We start from the raw sequence: 14,245 nt of genomic DNA on the forward strand, positions 1-14,245 counted from the left end.
TTAGAAAGAAAATTTGCAATGGAAAACACAACTGTAAAGTATAAACCCCCTTGTTTTCAAGGAACCACATAGTGCCCAAGTAAACTTCTGTGCTGCACTATTGTTTAGTATGTATAGTTTAGATTTTGGGTTTGGTTTTTTTGCATATAACTATGGAAGATGATAAAGCTTTTAGGAATTCCCATTATTTCATCTTTACATTTATATATTTTCCTAAAACGTGTAGCTATAGATGTGAAAATAGTTGGACTTAAAATGTCGCAGAAGTAGAGATACTGTAAGCCTGCTCAACCAACTAGCTCGCTGAAATACAACAAACCCCAAAATTCCCAAGTTCTGAGAGTTACAAAACCATATTCAGTGATGAGCAGTGAACAGCCTCCATTCAGCAGGTGGCCCCAGATACAATCTGGAATGGATTTTTTTTTCTTTTTACAACTTTAGCAACTTTTTAAGTTGAGTGGACTTCAACTTTCAGAATCCCCCCAACCAGCAACGCAAAGCAAACTTGAGATCTTCCCACCCCCCAGATCCATCTGTTTTATCTTGTGTGCACCCAACAAAGGACACCTCGGAAAAAAACACCCCAGTTCTTGGCAGAAGATGTGGCAGGAGCTCCTGGGAGATTTGTGTCAAGCAGCAAAAGTGAAGGTCCGCCCTCGGGGGTGGTCCTTGCACGGGAGTTTCTCCAGGGATCTGTTAATGAGGTTGATCCTGCTTTGTAGCTTCCAGCGGAAGCTGGCAATCTCTTAAAAGACTGCAAAGCATCTTATCTGCCCCTGGAGGTTTTGATGGGGAGTTGTGTGAGGTCTCTTTTGCAAAGGGAGTTGTGTCTCTTTAGACAACTGCTTTGGGCCAGGGCCCATTTTTGCAAGTCCCTGTGGCCAACTCTTATTATTCTGCACCCCTAATTTTTAAAAACTCCCTGCTGAGCTTATGTTCCCCTGCCTTTTTTTTTTTTTTTACCTCAGATGACCTTCCAAACAAAGCCATAGCTTACAGCTTTTGTTTTACTATTTTGTAGGACCTAAAGTCCCAGGTCCCAGAGACAAAAAACAACCAGAGGTAGAAGTTGGAGCTATGCAAGGCACCATGCCCAATTTTTTTTTTAACAAAATTAAAAAGTGGGACAAGAATTGGTGGATCGACTAGGGACCCAAAGGAGCAGCTTTTGCTGCTGCTGTGTTAAAGAGGAATGATTTATCTGGTGTGTAGGTCATCCTAGCTCAGGAATTGTGCGCTGAAATGCAGCAATAGCACAACTGGAAATCGGAAATTCCATTGCTAAGCATTGTTAACTGTTGTGCCCAGTTTTACGACCTGTTTTGGCATGGTTGTTAAACGGGTCACCGGTTATTAAGTGGATCATGCTGTCATGCAAATCTGGCTTTCCTATTGACTGCCAGCTGGGAAGCTCTCAAATGGCCACGAAACTCCAGGATGCTGCAGTGATTATAAACTCAGTCAGGATTCTCAAAGTCATCCAGGGGCATTTTGTCAAGAAGCAACTGGACTTTCTGTTGTTTTTTTTTCTTTTGAAGTTGTTTCGCTTCTCATCCAAGAAGCTTCTTCAGCTTCCCCACCATCCAGTCAGAGCCGAAGAAGCTTCTTGGATGAGAAGCGAAACATCTTCAAAGAAAAACAAGAAAGTCCAGTTGCCTCTTGAAAAAAGACCACCTCCGTAATCTCTCAGCTGGCTTGTTTTCTTGCAGACGTTTCATGACCCCACTAGGTAACATCATCAGTGGTAAAAGGGCTGTATAAACCCCACGGCGTCCTATCCCTGATGATGTGACCTAGTGGGGTCATGAAACGTCTCTGCAAGAAAACAAGCCAGCTCAGAGGGTTTACTTCCGAGTAAACGGGCAATCCGATTTGGAGGAAGGGCTATGCCTTGTTGCATTGCAGCCCCTGCTGCCGCGGGGGTCTCTGACCCACCGCTAAGCCACCTCCGTCCTGAGGAGGCAGCGGCCCCTTTAAGAGCGAAGGAACTTTTTTTATTCCCCCCCCCCCACTCCTTCCCAGTCCGGCTCGCCCCCCCATCCTTTCTTTCTGGTGGGGCGTGGCCTCGCAGCGACGGTGTTGGAAGGAGCCAATCGCGGCGCGAGGCGGGAGCCGGGCCGCCGCCGCTCATAGGCTGCCGAGGGGGCGGAGCCTGAGCCGGCTGATCGCGCGCCGCAGGCGTTCGGGGAGGGCGGGGGCAGGGAGGGAGGAGGCGATCGCGGGGCCCGCCGCCGCCGCCGCCGCCGCGCAGGTATGCGAGTTGCCCGGTCTCCGTGTCGGCCGCTTCGTGGGAATGGGGCGGTATGCGAGGCGGTGACTCGCGAGCCGGGAAAAGAGCTCCGGGGCTCAGCCGCGCCTCGGGATGGCGGGTTGGAGGGTCCGTGTCCTGCTGCTGCCCCGAGGAAGGTGCGGAGCTGAAGGAGCCGCTGCTGCTGCTGCCGCCGCCTTTGTATGTACGTCGGGATCGGCTGAAGGGGGGGGGAGAGAGAGAGAGAGGCGGGGGGTCTGACACGGGCGGGCGCCTCGCTTTCTGCCGTCGTCAGAACCCGGGAGGAAGGGTGTGTGTGTGTGTAGACACGTGTCGGCTCCCCGTGTCGTGGGACAGGAGTGGAAGAGAGGCTGCTGCGATCGTCTTTGCTCGGGGAGGGTGGCTGTCCATTTCGGGCAGGCGACCTCCTTGCAGAAGCCCTGCGGGGGCTTTGCTATCTGCAGTCGTCGGAACCCGGGATATGGGGCGGGGCGGGGCGGGGTGGGGAGTGCAGACGCGTGTCGGCTTCCACTCTCGTGGGGAAAGGATGCGGGTTATCCGGGAAGAGAGGCTCCTTCTGCTCGGGGACGGAGGGGTGTGTGTGTCTTAACTCGGGCAGGCGAGCTCCTTGCAGAAGCCGCGCTTGGGATTGGCTTTCTTGAGTCGTGGGAACCCGGGCGAGGGTTAGGGTTAGGGCCTGTCTCGTGGGAAAGGAGTGCGGGTCAGCCAGCCAGCCTTCCTGGGCAAGAGAGGGCGTCCTTTGCTCGGGCTGGAGCGGAGTTAGACGAAGGCGGCGCAAGCGAGGAAAGGAGGTGTGGCGGGAAGAGGAAAGAGAGCCCATCGCTCCTGCCTCGATGCCCCGAAAGGAAAAGCAGGAATGGGGGATTCCGTCCTTGGGCTGCCTTTCCCACCCGCCCTTCCAGGCATTCCTAGGCCAGGCCTCGACTGAGGACCACAAGTCAACCCAACATTTCTGCTGTTAAGTGAGACTGTTGGCTAAGTGAGTTTTTTTTTTTTGGCCTCCCATCTTTTACCCACCTTCCTTGCCACCGTTGTTAAGTGAAACCACCGCAGTAGCAGGGTTCTTAAGTGAGTCTGTGACTTCCCCGTTGACTTTGGTTGTCAGAAGGTCCACAAAGAGGGGGGGGAAATCACGCGATCCCGGGACACTGCCAAAGTCATAAAGAAGAGTCGGTGGCCAAACGTCTGAATTTTGATCAGGATGCTTGCAACTGTGTGAAAAAAAAAATGGTCATAAGTCACTTTTTAAAAGATGGTTCCTAAATGAACTGTGGTAAGTCAAGGAGTTGAGCAGTATCCAGTCAGCCCCTCCTGCACCAATTCTCGGCTTCATGCGGGATGTACTTGGGGTGGCCCTACTTAATCTGACCCACCTTGGAGGGTTGTTGTGACAACAAAAGTGTAGGATGTTGCCCTGGCATGCAAGAGATGATTAATGGGCACAGGATGCCATTTACAGTCAGTTTTTGAGTGGAGCCATTTTTTTCCTTTGGTTCCTTTGAGTCACAATTGCCTAGACAAAGTTCCTGCAGTGTTCTGGGCAAGGTTTTTCAGAAGTGGTTTGCCATTTCCTCTTTCCTAAGGGCTGGGAGCATGTGGCTGGCCCAAGATCCATCCAGCTGGCTTGGAGTCCGAGGCAGAACTAGAACTCAGTCTCCGGCTTTCTAACCTGAAGCCTAAACCAGACCTGCCTTCTTGAAAGGCTTGTAAAAGAAATAAAATTTAATTTGGTTGGGGAAACAGAGGTTCTTTTTTTTTTTTTTTTTTTTAGAATAACAGAGAATATAGAATAACAGAGTTGGAAGGGACCTTGGAGGTCTTCTAGTCCAACCCCACGATTGAGCAGGAAACCCTATACCACTCTGGACAAATGGCTATCGAGTCTCTTCTTGACCACCTCCAGTCATGGAGCACGCTCAACTTTTCTACTTGACTTTAATTCAACAGCATCATGAAGAAGAAAATGGAGTTCACAAGAACAGAGTTGAAAATTGTTACTTTAGAGCCCCAATTTTAGCTCCATTGCTTCTAATGAATTTCCTTTCTCCTAACCTCATTGACAAAAGTATCATTTTGAATTGCTCTTTGCAATGGATTTCTGCTTTTTAATTCAGTCCAGTTGAGTGGGATTATGACTTCCTCCTGGTGAGGCTTGGCAAATATTAAGGGACCAGTAAGCGACATGGCCTATTTTTTTTTTTTTTTTATAAAATTAGGCTTGCAAAGAATGCTGAACTCTTAAGTAGATCCAAAATAGTCACTTTTAGATACCTTGCAGGAGCATCTGCAGAATATGGTAAAAAAAAAAATCAAAATCAAATGGTAACCACAAAGGTCTCCGTGAAGCTTTTGTCTGGGACTGCAAACTGGTTACCATTTATATGTACATTGCATGGCGGGTCTATTCTTTAAATTCTAGATTTTGTATTTCATTGGTCTGGGACTGCAAATAAATTCAGTCCAGATATTATGAAACGTGCTATATACTATCTGTTGCTCCAGCTCCAGCAGTTAAGAAATTTAGGAATTGGGGTTCAGCATCAGAGGGGGTTTCTTACCAGTGACCAGAATCCTACCCTGTTTTTTTTAATTTGCTGTCTTGCAATCCAAGACATGTAAATACGCATGTAGGAAAGAAAAGAAGCATTATAAAATTTGGGGAAGTTTGCCTCCTCCTTCAGGTTGACATCGACCCCTTGAAATAATTTGGACAGTACCAATAAAGGTGTCTTCAGAGGTTTCCCAGTTCCACCAGTGTCCTAGCTGGTGTTTCTCAGTCCCTAAAAACCACATCCTGTCTCCCGGTTGGCCGAGGCAGAGAGGCCGAGCCACAGAATTGGCACCAGCTCTTTCCTTGCTCTTTCTCTTTTCACAATCCCTGCTTTGTTTGCAGTTATCGACATGAACAAGGGAGGAGGAAGAAAAGTGTCCAGTTTGAGTTTGGGGTGTCCTAATTTCTGCTGAGGGAAGGGAACCCCTGGACCTGGCCAAGCTGGGATGGGCACGGAGTAACTCCTGCAAACTGAGATTACCCATTTTGGGGTTGATGGGCTAAGTTGCTGGCGGTGAGAACAATTCCTCAGTGGCATGGCTTGACTTCAGAAGTTGTGGGTGCCCCATCCCTGGAGGTTTGCAAGCAGATATTGGACAGCCATTTGTCCAGAATGGTATGGGTACTTGTCATGCCCCTGTCGGAATCTGACTCAGAGAGGGAAGCCAGACAGCTGACAGGGAGTGTGAGTGTGACTTGTTGAAACTGGGGAAGGGCAAAGTCCAGCTGGGCAGAGCAGGGGAAAGGTAGAGCAAGGGAGAGAGAATAGGGAGGAAAACCCAGGCCCACCCCCTCTTCATCCTAGGGCACGCAGGGAGAAACGGAGAAGGGAGCAACATGAGTTGCGTGGCTTACGGGGGTGGAAAGGGCCCTGATTCCCTTCATTAGCTGCGGCTGGGAATACAGTGTATAAAAAGGGATGCTCGCACAGCAAGCTGTCTTCCCAACTGTGTGTGTTTTGCTGGCCTTCAAAGTCTGCAATTCCTTCTCCTGCCCTGTCAAGTTAATTACTGCAGTGTGGTTTGTGTGGATTTTTATTTGCTGTTTGTGTGTACTTTGTTTTCGGACTGAATTTCCTCCACTTAAAGACTGTTCTTGGGAGAGTTTTTTTCTCCAGCTGAAGGTAACCTGGACATTGGGGGCAAAGTTGGAGGTATTAAAGGGACACTTCTTACTTATTTGACTGTTTTGCCTTTGGGCCACGCCCCTTTGGGTCATCACAGTCGACCTCAAGTTACAGCCACAATTGAGCTAAACTTTTATGTTGCCAAGTGAGACATTTGTATGGTGAGTTTTACCTCATCTGATGACCTTTCTTGCCACAGTTGTTAAGTTAATGTTTACTTTGCTTGTCGGACGGTTGCCGATCACATAACCCCGGGGCACTGCGACCGTCATAAGTACGAACCAGTTGCATGGCATCCGAAATTTGATCACGTGACCAAGGGAACGCTGCAGCAGTTGTAAGTGTGAAAAACGGTCATAAGTCGCTTTTTTCAGGGCCGCTGTAATGGTCACTAAACAAAATAGGACTGCCTCAAGCACAGGGGTGGACTAGAAGATCTCCAAGGTCCCTTCCAGCTGCTGTTATTCTCTATTCTGCCCTGCTTTCCGTTGGTGGTTGCGCTGATGGCCAATAGTGGCTGCTTCCTTTGTCTCCTCTTGTTCTCCTTCCTGGCTGAAGGTGCTTCGTGTTCCCAGCAGGCTTTGCGAGTCATTAGTGAGGTTGACCTCTTTGCACAGGATTGGTGCGGTGGGGAGTGTTGTTTTGCCGTCTTGCAAATCCATCTCTGCCCGCTAGGACAAAATGTCTGGTTCTTTTCCCCTTCCGATGTTTTCCTCTTGTGCCACGTGGGCACGTCGGTTCGTTGGGGTTACTTGGTCTTGTTCCTGGTGGCAGAAATGTCTCTTCGGAGCAGAGGGGCTCACCCCGAGGATACCAGGGATATGAGAAATTGGGACGCCGGGCAACCTTGACATTTGGGGGGTGGGGAGGCTGGCATCAGACATCTCTCTTTGCCCTCGAACCATCTCGGCCAGATTAAACAGATAATCAGACTTGGAAGGGTCATCTAGTCCAACCCCCCGCCCAAGCAGGAGACCCTACACCATTTCTGACAGATGGCAGTCCAATCTCTTCTTGAAAGTCTCAAGTGATGAAGCTCCCACAACTTCCAAAGGCAACTTCTATTCCATGGGTTGATGGCTCTCACTGTCATAAAGTTTCTCCTTATTTCCAGGTTGAATCTCTCCTTGTTCAGTTTCCATCCATTATTCCTTGTCTGGCCTACAGGTGCTTTAGAAAATAGCTTGAGACCCCTTCCTCTCTGTGGCAGCCCCTCAAATATTGGAAGACCGCTATCGTGTCTCCCCTGGTCCTTCTCTTTACTAGACTAGCCAAGCCCAGTTCCTGCAACCGTTCGTCGTATGTTTTAGCCTCTAGTCCCCTCATCATCCTGGTTGCTCTTCTCTGCACTTTTTCTAGAGTCTCAACCTCTTTTTTATAGTGTGGTGACCAAAACTGGATGCAGGACTCTAGGTGTGGTCTTACTAAGGCTTTATAGAGTGGTATGAGTACCTCCCTTGATCGCCATTCGTCCCTCTGCTGAGTGTAGCGTTGTGTCTCGCACCACAGACACAGAAGAGGCTGCACCTTGGCTTCCATGCTGCCCGCGCCACAGAATAAAACCCTTTTGACAAGCCGGATTTGATCCTGGCAGGATGGTAGATTCTCAGGCCACCTTCCCCCTCTCAGAGGAACCCAGCGGCTGGCACCCTTTAAAGCAAAAACAAATTTTGGGAGTTGAAGTCTGGGAGGGCCGTAAAGCCCACACCGCTGCTTTAAAGGCAGCCAGAAATCTGGGCTAAGAAAAGGCCTCTGCCCCATTGGGAAAAAAACAGAGGTGAGCCAAGATCCCAGGGTGGCGCTTGAACTGTGACTGTGAAATCAGTGGGAAGCACAAATAGATAATCTTAAAGAGCATGCCAAGTGCCGCCTTGAGTTATTTATAAAAATAATTAAGGCAAGATATAAATAAATTTGACTTTGTGGGCCATACCCTACAGCCACCTCCAATCCGGTAGGTTAAATTTTGCTCCCGATTCGCCTTGTTCCCTCTTCATGTCCTGAGGCCCCCTTTACAAACTTGATGGGAAATAAGCATGTAACACTTCCCTAACTGGGTTTATGGCCCATTCAGGACAAACCTCAATGTTTTCTTGCTTCTGTTTGCAACAGAGTTTGACTATGTACTGTGTTTGCTATTTTCAGTCTCTGTCTGTCTGTCTGTCTCTTTCTGTCTCTCTTTGTCTGTCTGTTTCTGTGTCTCTCTGTCTCTCTCTGTCTCTCTCTCTCTGTCTCTTTCTCTGTCTGTCTTTCTCTGTGTGTCTGTCTCTCTTTCTCTGGCTGTCTGTTTCTGTGTCTCTCTCTGTGTGTCTCTCTGTCTCTTTCTCTGTCTCTCTCTGTGTGTCTCTCTCTGTCTCTCTTTGTCTGTCTGTCTGTCTCTCTTTCTCTGTCTGTCTCTGTGTCTCTCTCTCACTCTGTGTCTGTCTCTCTCTCTCTCTCTGTGTGTGCGTGTGTCTCTCTCTGTCTCTCTCTGTCTCTCTTTCTCTGTTTCTCTCTATCTCTCTGCCTCTGTCTCTCTGTTTTTCTCTCTGTCTCTCTCTGTGTCTCTCTCTCTGTCTCTGTCTCTCTTTGTCTGTCTGTCTCTGTCTCTCTCTGTGTATGTGTGTCTCTCTGTGTCTGTCTGTCTCTCTTTCTCTGTTTCTCTCTGTCTCTTTCTCTGTCTTTCTCTCTCTCTGTTTCTGTCTGTCTCTCTGTGTCTCTGTCTGTCTGTCTCTCTCTCTCTCTCTTTGTCTCTGTCTCTGTCTCTCTGTGTCTCTCTCTCTCTTTGTCTCTGTCTCTGTCTCTCTCTCTCTCTCTCTCTCTCTTGTCTCTCTCTCTGTCTCTCTGTCTCTCTCTCTCTCTCTCTCTCTGTGTCTCTCTCTGTGTCTGTGTCTGTCTCTCTCTGTTTCTGTCTGTCTTTGCCTGTCTCTCTTTCTCTGTCTCTCTCTGTGTCTGTCTCTGTCTGTCTCTTTCTGTCTCTCTTTCTCCGTCTGTCTCTCTCTGTGTGTCTCTGTCTCTTGTCTCTCTTTCTCTGTCTCTCTGTTTCTCTCTCTGTCTCTCTCCCCCCCTCTCTTTCCCCCACCCCCCTGTTCTGCTATAAAAGGAGGTTCTGAAGATGGGAGGGTCTTCAGACTTGTGCAAACAGTTCTGAATGGCCCATTGCTTAGGCCAGCCTCAACTTTGGCTGAGGAACTCTGGGAGTTGAAGTCCACGAGTCTTAAAGTTGCCAAGGTTGGAGACCCCCCGATTTAGCAACAGCCCCTCTTTGAGGAAGGAAGGCAGCTTAGAAATATAAATAAAGCAAATATATAAGTGAAACTTGACTCCTTTAGTCCCTCCTCTTGAATGGAGATCTCAGCCCAAATCTCCCTCCCTGTAAACCATGATGGCTTTTAATAAATCACCAATAGAAAAACATCCCATACATGAGTAGGAAGAAATTTTTTTGACTGAGAGAGACTGGCTTGATCTGGGCGGAGAGTGCGAAAGAGAAAAGAACAGGTTATCAGGATTATGCTTCTGGTTAGGCTTATAATCAGCTTTTCTCCTCTGGCGCCCCGAAATGTGTATATATATATATTTTTAACTCTTCCAAACCAGGTTGAGAGCACAGGGTTTCTCAACCGTAGCCATTTTAACGTAAGCGGACTTCCACTCCCAGAATTCCCCAGCCAGCCATGGATTCTGGGAATCGAAGTCCGCGTTGTCTCAAAGTGGCTAAGCCTGAGAAACATTTGCCTTAGTAGCTTTGAAATATACTGGAAAGGAGGGTTTCTCAGACTGAACAAACCAACTTTGTCCTCCATGAAGAAAGGGAACGAGGTTGGCAGATGCTGTTCTGCTAAATCAGGATGAAATTGCCTTCTAATGAGGAAAATATATATATATATATGTTGTCATTTAAGCCTTGATATCTCTCTGAAATATTTCCTGCCTTGTTCAGTTTAGGATACAATGTAGAGAGAGGAGCAAAACAGAACTCTGGTTCACACTATCCTTTTGAGCTCCCTGTGTTCCTGTGTGCTGGTAAAGCCCATTTTATAAGTGTTCTGACCCAGGCTTTGTCAAACATAATGAAACACAAACTTGTTTTAAAAGCAAAACCTATTTTATTGCAATGCTGGGTGTTAGGGATATACACCCTAGCAGAACCTGCACGGCAGTCAGGCAGGCAGGCAAATATGTGAAATAAACGTTTTTGTAGCTTACACTCAGTAAAACAGATACACTGTGCTAGTTAAATAGTTTATTCCAGTAATAGATTTGTAGCATAGTCAAAACAGTCCATATATCATACACTAGTTCAGTCCGTCCGGGGATTAATCAGTTGCAAAGTCCAGTGTCGAAAAAGAGGTCAGTAAACTTACAATATCAGTCCAGTATTATATCTCTTTGCAGTAGAGATATGAAGAAGTCAAACCTCTATTCTTCCTTCAGCAACAGTAGAGAACACGCAGTTAACAATCCATCATCGTCAGCAAGCAATCCAGTAAGCCAGCAATCAATCCAGTTCTCTTGCTCCCTCTTATGGCGATTTACAGCCGCACCCAAAATTACATGCTTTGCAGTTAAAGTGACACACACTTAAACTCACTATCATAGTCTATATATATTATTTTACCCAAACTACGTTAGGTAACCTATGTTATTCCTAACACTGGGAATTACTTTCATTCCCAGCCAGAACTAATCCTAAACAGTTCCCCAAGATAACCACGCGCCTTTCAGTGCTGTGGAATCAGGGGTGGGATTCAAATTTTTTTAACAACCGGTTCTGTGGGCGTGGCTTAATTGGTGGGCGTGGCTTGGTGGTCATGTGACTGGGTGGATGTGGCTTGGTGGTCATGTTATTGGCTGGGCGTGGCCAGCTCAACATCATTCACATGGAGGCACGCATCTCCTCGCCTGGCCTCTCATGACTGTGGGGATGCTGCAACAGTCATAAGTGTGAAAAATGGTCATGTCACTTTTTTCAGTGCCGCTGTAACTTTGAATGGTCACTCCACACAAGCAAAGTACCAGCAAAGGAGGGGAAACAAACTCCAGAGAAGTTCCTGAGACAGGAAGTCTAGTCCTGCCAAGAATGTAATAAGGGTTAACGGAGAGGCAGTTTCTGTAAGCAACACCAGAATGTTTCCTTCCTGCCTTCCGTACAGGATTAGGCCAATAATTTCTTCTAACAACCGGTTCTCCGAACTGCTTAGAATGTTAACAACCGGTTCTAGCGAATAGGTGCGAACCGGTAGAATCCCACCGCAATGTGGAATGCTGCCAAAAACAGAAGTAACCAAATTCATTATGACAGAAACCAACTGAAGTACCAGAAAAGAACGACCAGAGTTCACAGAGCTTCAAGGAAGACTCGGAATCTATCGAACTACTTTGCTTCCTGCAAAACGTTCGTCATTGAGGCCTGACTTTTATCCCTTATATGAGGGGCAATCATCTCCCAGCCTTACTCCTGAGTTGCCCCTTTTGTTTCAGCTGCTCTCGCCTTCTAGCAGCTCTGTGCATACGTGCATTGGGAACAGGCTCCCCTTGTTCCTCGGCCTCGCTGCTGCCGGACTTGGCAGCACCCCAATCCCAGCTGGTCCTGGTCCCATCCCTGCATCGGACGCAGGACCCTTGTTCGAGTCCTCTCCAGGCTTCCTGCTTGGTCCCCTTTCTTCCTCACCGTCCGACTCCGCTCCCGTCTGCACCGGCTGCCGGTGAACCACAACAATAAAACTGCTGTCCATCCCCCAACGTCGGGACTCTTGCCTAAAGACTGGGCTACCCTACAACCGGTTGGAATAACTTGATGAAATTTCCAGGTGGCGGTAGAGCCCTCGGGAACCGTTGCTGGGTGCTGCTTCAGGCAGTGTGAGCATTGCCACGTGGATCCTTCTGGGGCCGAATATTTGGTGTCAAATCCTTCCTCGTTGCTGGCTGACAGCCTAGGAAAGCAGCAAAGGATCTTTTGTGGCCAGGGAAAGCTTCTTAGCAATCATCTGTGAATGGCCTTTTGTTTAACTGCTTCTAAAAATACAAGGAACTAAGGGAGCCTCCAGGTATCACGAATAGGCCCTAGAAGCGGAGCAGCAAGCCTTAAGATCCCTTAGTTTCCCCCCCCCCCGCCCCCCAGTTTCAAAGCTCAGGAATGAGGCTAAGCCCTTGTTTTCCTCTGGATGCTAAGTTAATTTCCAGAGGCTTAGCACTCCTATTGTTTCTCACCTGGCCTCTCTCCCTGGGGTGAGTGGGGGAATTGCACCCGCTCTTATGTCCTCTGTTTCAACAACACAGTCTTGAGAGGCTCCACCACTGCCATCCCTGCCCTCTTTATGGCTTGACCTTCTCTGTTTTACTGAAAACAGTTTTGGGCATTCGTGCAACTTGCCTGCCTTGTTAGGTGCCTAGGAAGAGGATCGTCCTACCCTTCAACTTTGCTTTCCTTTCGCTTCCAAGGAGAGGTCCCAGCAATGGAACTGGGACCTTGTTTAGGCAACCACGTTTCTCTCCAGACAAACGAACGTCTTCCCCGTCGGCTTCCGGGGCATCAGGAATGGGTAGCTGCAACCTCAGGTCTGACAGACAAGCTGAGAAATGAGTGAAGGCAAATATATACATGTCCCAGGATCAGAGGTGGGTATTCAGCAGGTTGTGGCCAGTTCTGGAGAACCGGTAGCGGAAATTTGGAGTAGTTCAGAGAACTGGCCAATGCCGCTTCTGACTGGCCCCACTAACCCCATCTATTCTCCGCCTCCCGAGTCCCAGCTGATCGGCTGGGTCTTCTTTGGTTGCACTGCACAGGAGAACGGAGCTGGAAAGCAGGTCCGTGGGGAGGGAATGGGGATTTTGCAGTATCCTTCCCTTGCCACGCTCACTAAACCACGCCTACCAAGCCATGCCCACAGACTCTGATTGGCCCCGCCCCCATCTATTCTCCACCTCCCGAGTTCCAGCTGATTGGCTGGGTCTTCTTTGGTTGCACTGCACAGGAGAACGGAGCTGGAAAGCAGGTCCGTGGGGAGGGAATGGGGATTTTGCAGTATCCTTCCCCAGCGACGCCCACCAAGCCACGTCCACAGAACCTGTAATAAACATTTTTGAATCCCACCACTGGCTAAGACGAGTCCTTCAGGAAGGGTTGTGGATCTGTTGATGTCATGAGGTCCCTAGAGACATTGTTGGACACGCTTATGGCATATTAGATGCAAATGAGGAAAGACTCTACTTCAGATATTCTAAAACATCTTGCCAAGTGACTGGCCCCGCCAACCCCATCTATTCTCTGCCTCCCGAGTCCCAGCTGATCAGCTGGGTCTCATTTTGTTGCCCTGCACAGGAGAACGGAGCTGGAAAGCAGGTTAGTGGGGAGGGAATGGGGATTTTGCAGTGTCCTTCCCCAGCCACGCCCACCAAGCCACGCCCACAGAACCGGTAGTAAAAAAAATTTGAATGCCACCACTGCCCAGGATAATGTAGGATCCAGCCTGGGTCGGTCACCAGAACCAGAGGCTTTGTCTTCCAAATTTTCGGACTGATGCTGGAATTCATCTTCAGGATATTTCTCTCTAGAAACTATATACAAGCTGAGAAATCTTGGATTTAATGTTTATCCACTGTGTGAAACAAGGACCTAGGCTTCTTGGCTGCCTCATCAACACAAACTTTTAAAATAAAAATTGTGCTATTTAGGAAAGGCACTGAAATAACGGGAGACAAGCGCTCCATAAATGCATCTTGTTGGTAGTGTCTCTCTTTCAACAAGTGGTTGGTTGTTTTTCACCAGGAGGGACTGATATTTTCCAGACATTTCTGTTCGAAATGTCTTGAGTTCAAGCAAGTTTGGAATTGGAACAGAATGTTCTCATCCCACCGGAAGAGTTCCAGAACCAACTCCGTCCGTTCGGGAAGAGTTTTGAGCTCCAAACTGCCCTGTTTTGAAAGTGACATTTTGTGCTTGGAATGATTCCAGATTATTTGGGACAGAGTGATGATGTTAGGGGCTTGGTTTGAATTCCTAACATTTTGGAGGTTGCTTAGTGCTTCGTTCCAACGCAAAGAAGCAACGTGGTAATGTTGCAGAGCCAAATGAAAGTCACAAGCGTCGAACATTGTTTTTGGCAGGTGGTATTTTATTACTTGTAATAGCTCCGGGTCCCCTCTAGTCCCTGCCCCCTCAATAACCTGCCTATTATTATCATTAGATTCTGTGTCTAAACCCAGAATTAAAATACATCTCGTCAAACTAAAACATTATTTTCAGGTGGATGGATTCAGGACATTAAACGTCCCTCTCCAACTTTGTTCTCTGTTGTCTGTCTGTAATGAGGAC

General features: G+C 48.1%; 1 protein-coding gene across 5 annotated transcripts in view; it reads left to right on the forward strand.

Annotated features, from left to right (window-relative positions):
* The first annotated feature begins 2,201 nt into the window (after positions 1–2,201).
* Positions 2,202–14,245, forward strand: part of GRAMD2A (GRAM domain containing 2A) — a 39,278-nt gene continuing 27,234 nt past the window's right edge. For 2 of the 5 annotated variants that reach the window (XM_026684067.2, XM_026684069.2), the window contains exon 1: positions 2,209–2,452. In XM_026684067.2, coding sequence (XP_026539852.1) covers positions 2,307–2,452 — 146 coding nt within the window. In that variant the 5' untranslated portion in view covers positions 2,209–2,306. Of the gene's footprint in view, positions 2,457–12,304; positions 12,550–14,245 lie in introns of those variants that run through there. The other 3 variants (XM_026684071.2, XM_087972900.1, XM_087972899.1) reach the window with 3 other exon arrangements.

Source organism: Notechis scutatus, chromosome 11 (assembly GCF_049901735.1).
Source record: "Notechis scutatus isolate UNSWTSFEM ecotype Mainland chromosome 11, rNotScu1.2, whole genome shotgun sequence".
Taxonomy (NCBI): Eukaryota; Metazoa; Chordata; class Lepidosauria; order Squamata; family Elapidae; genus Notechis; species Notechis scutatus.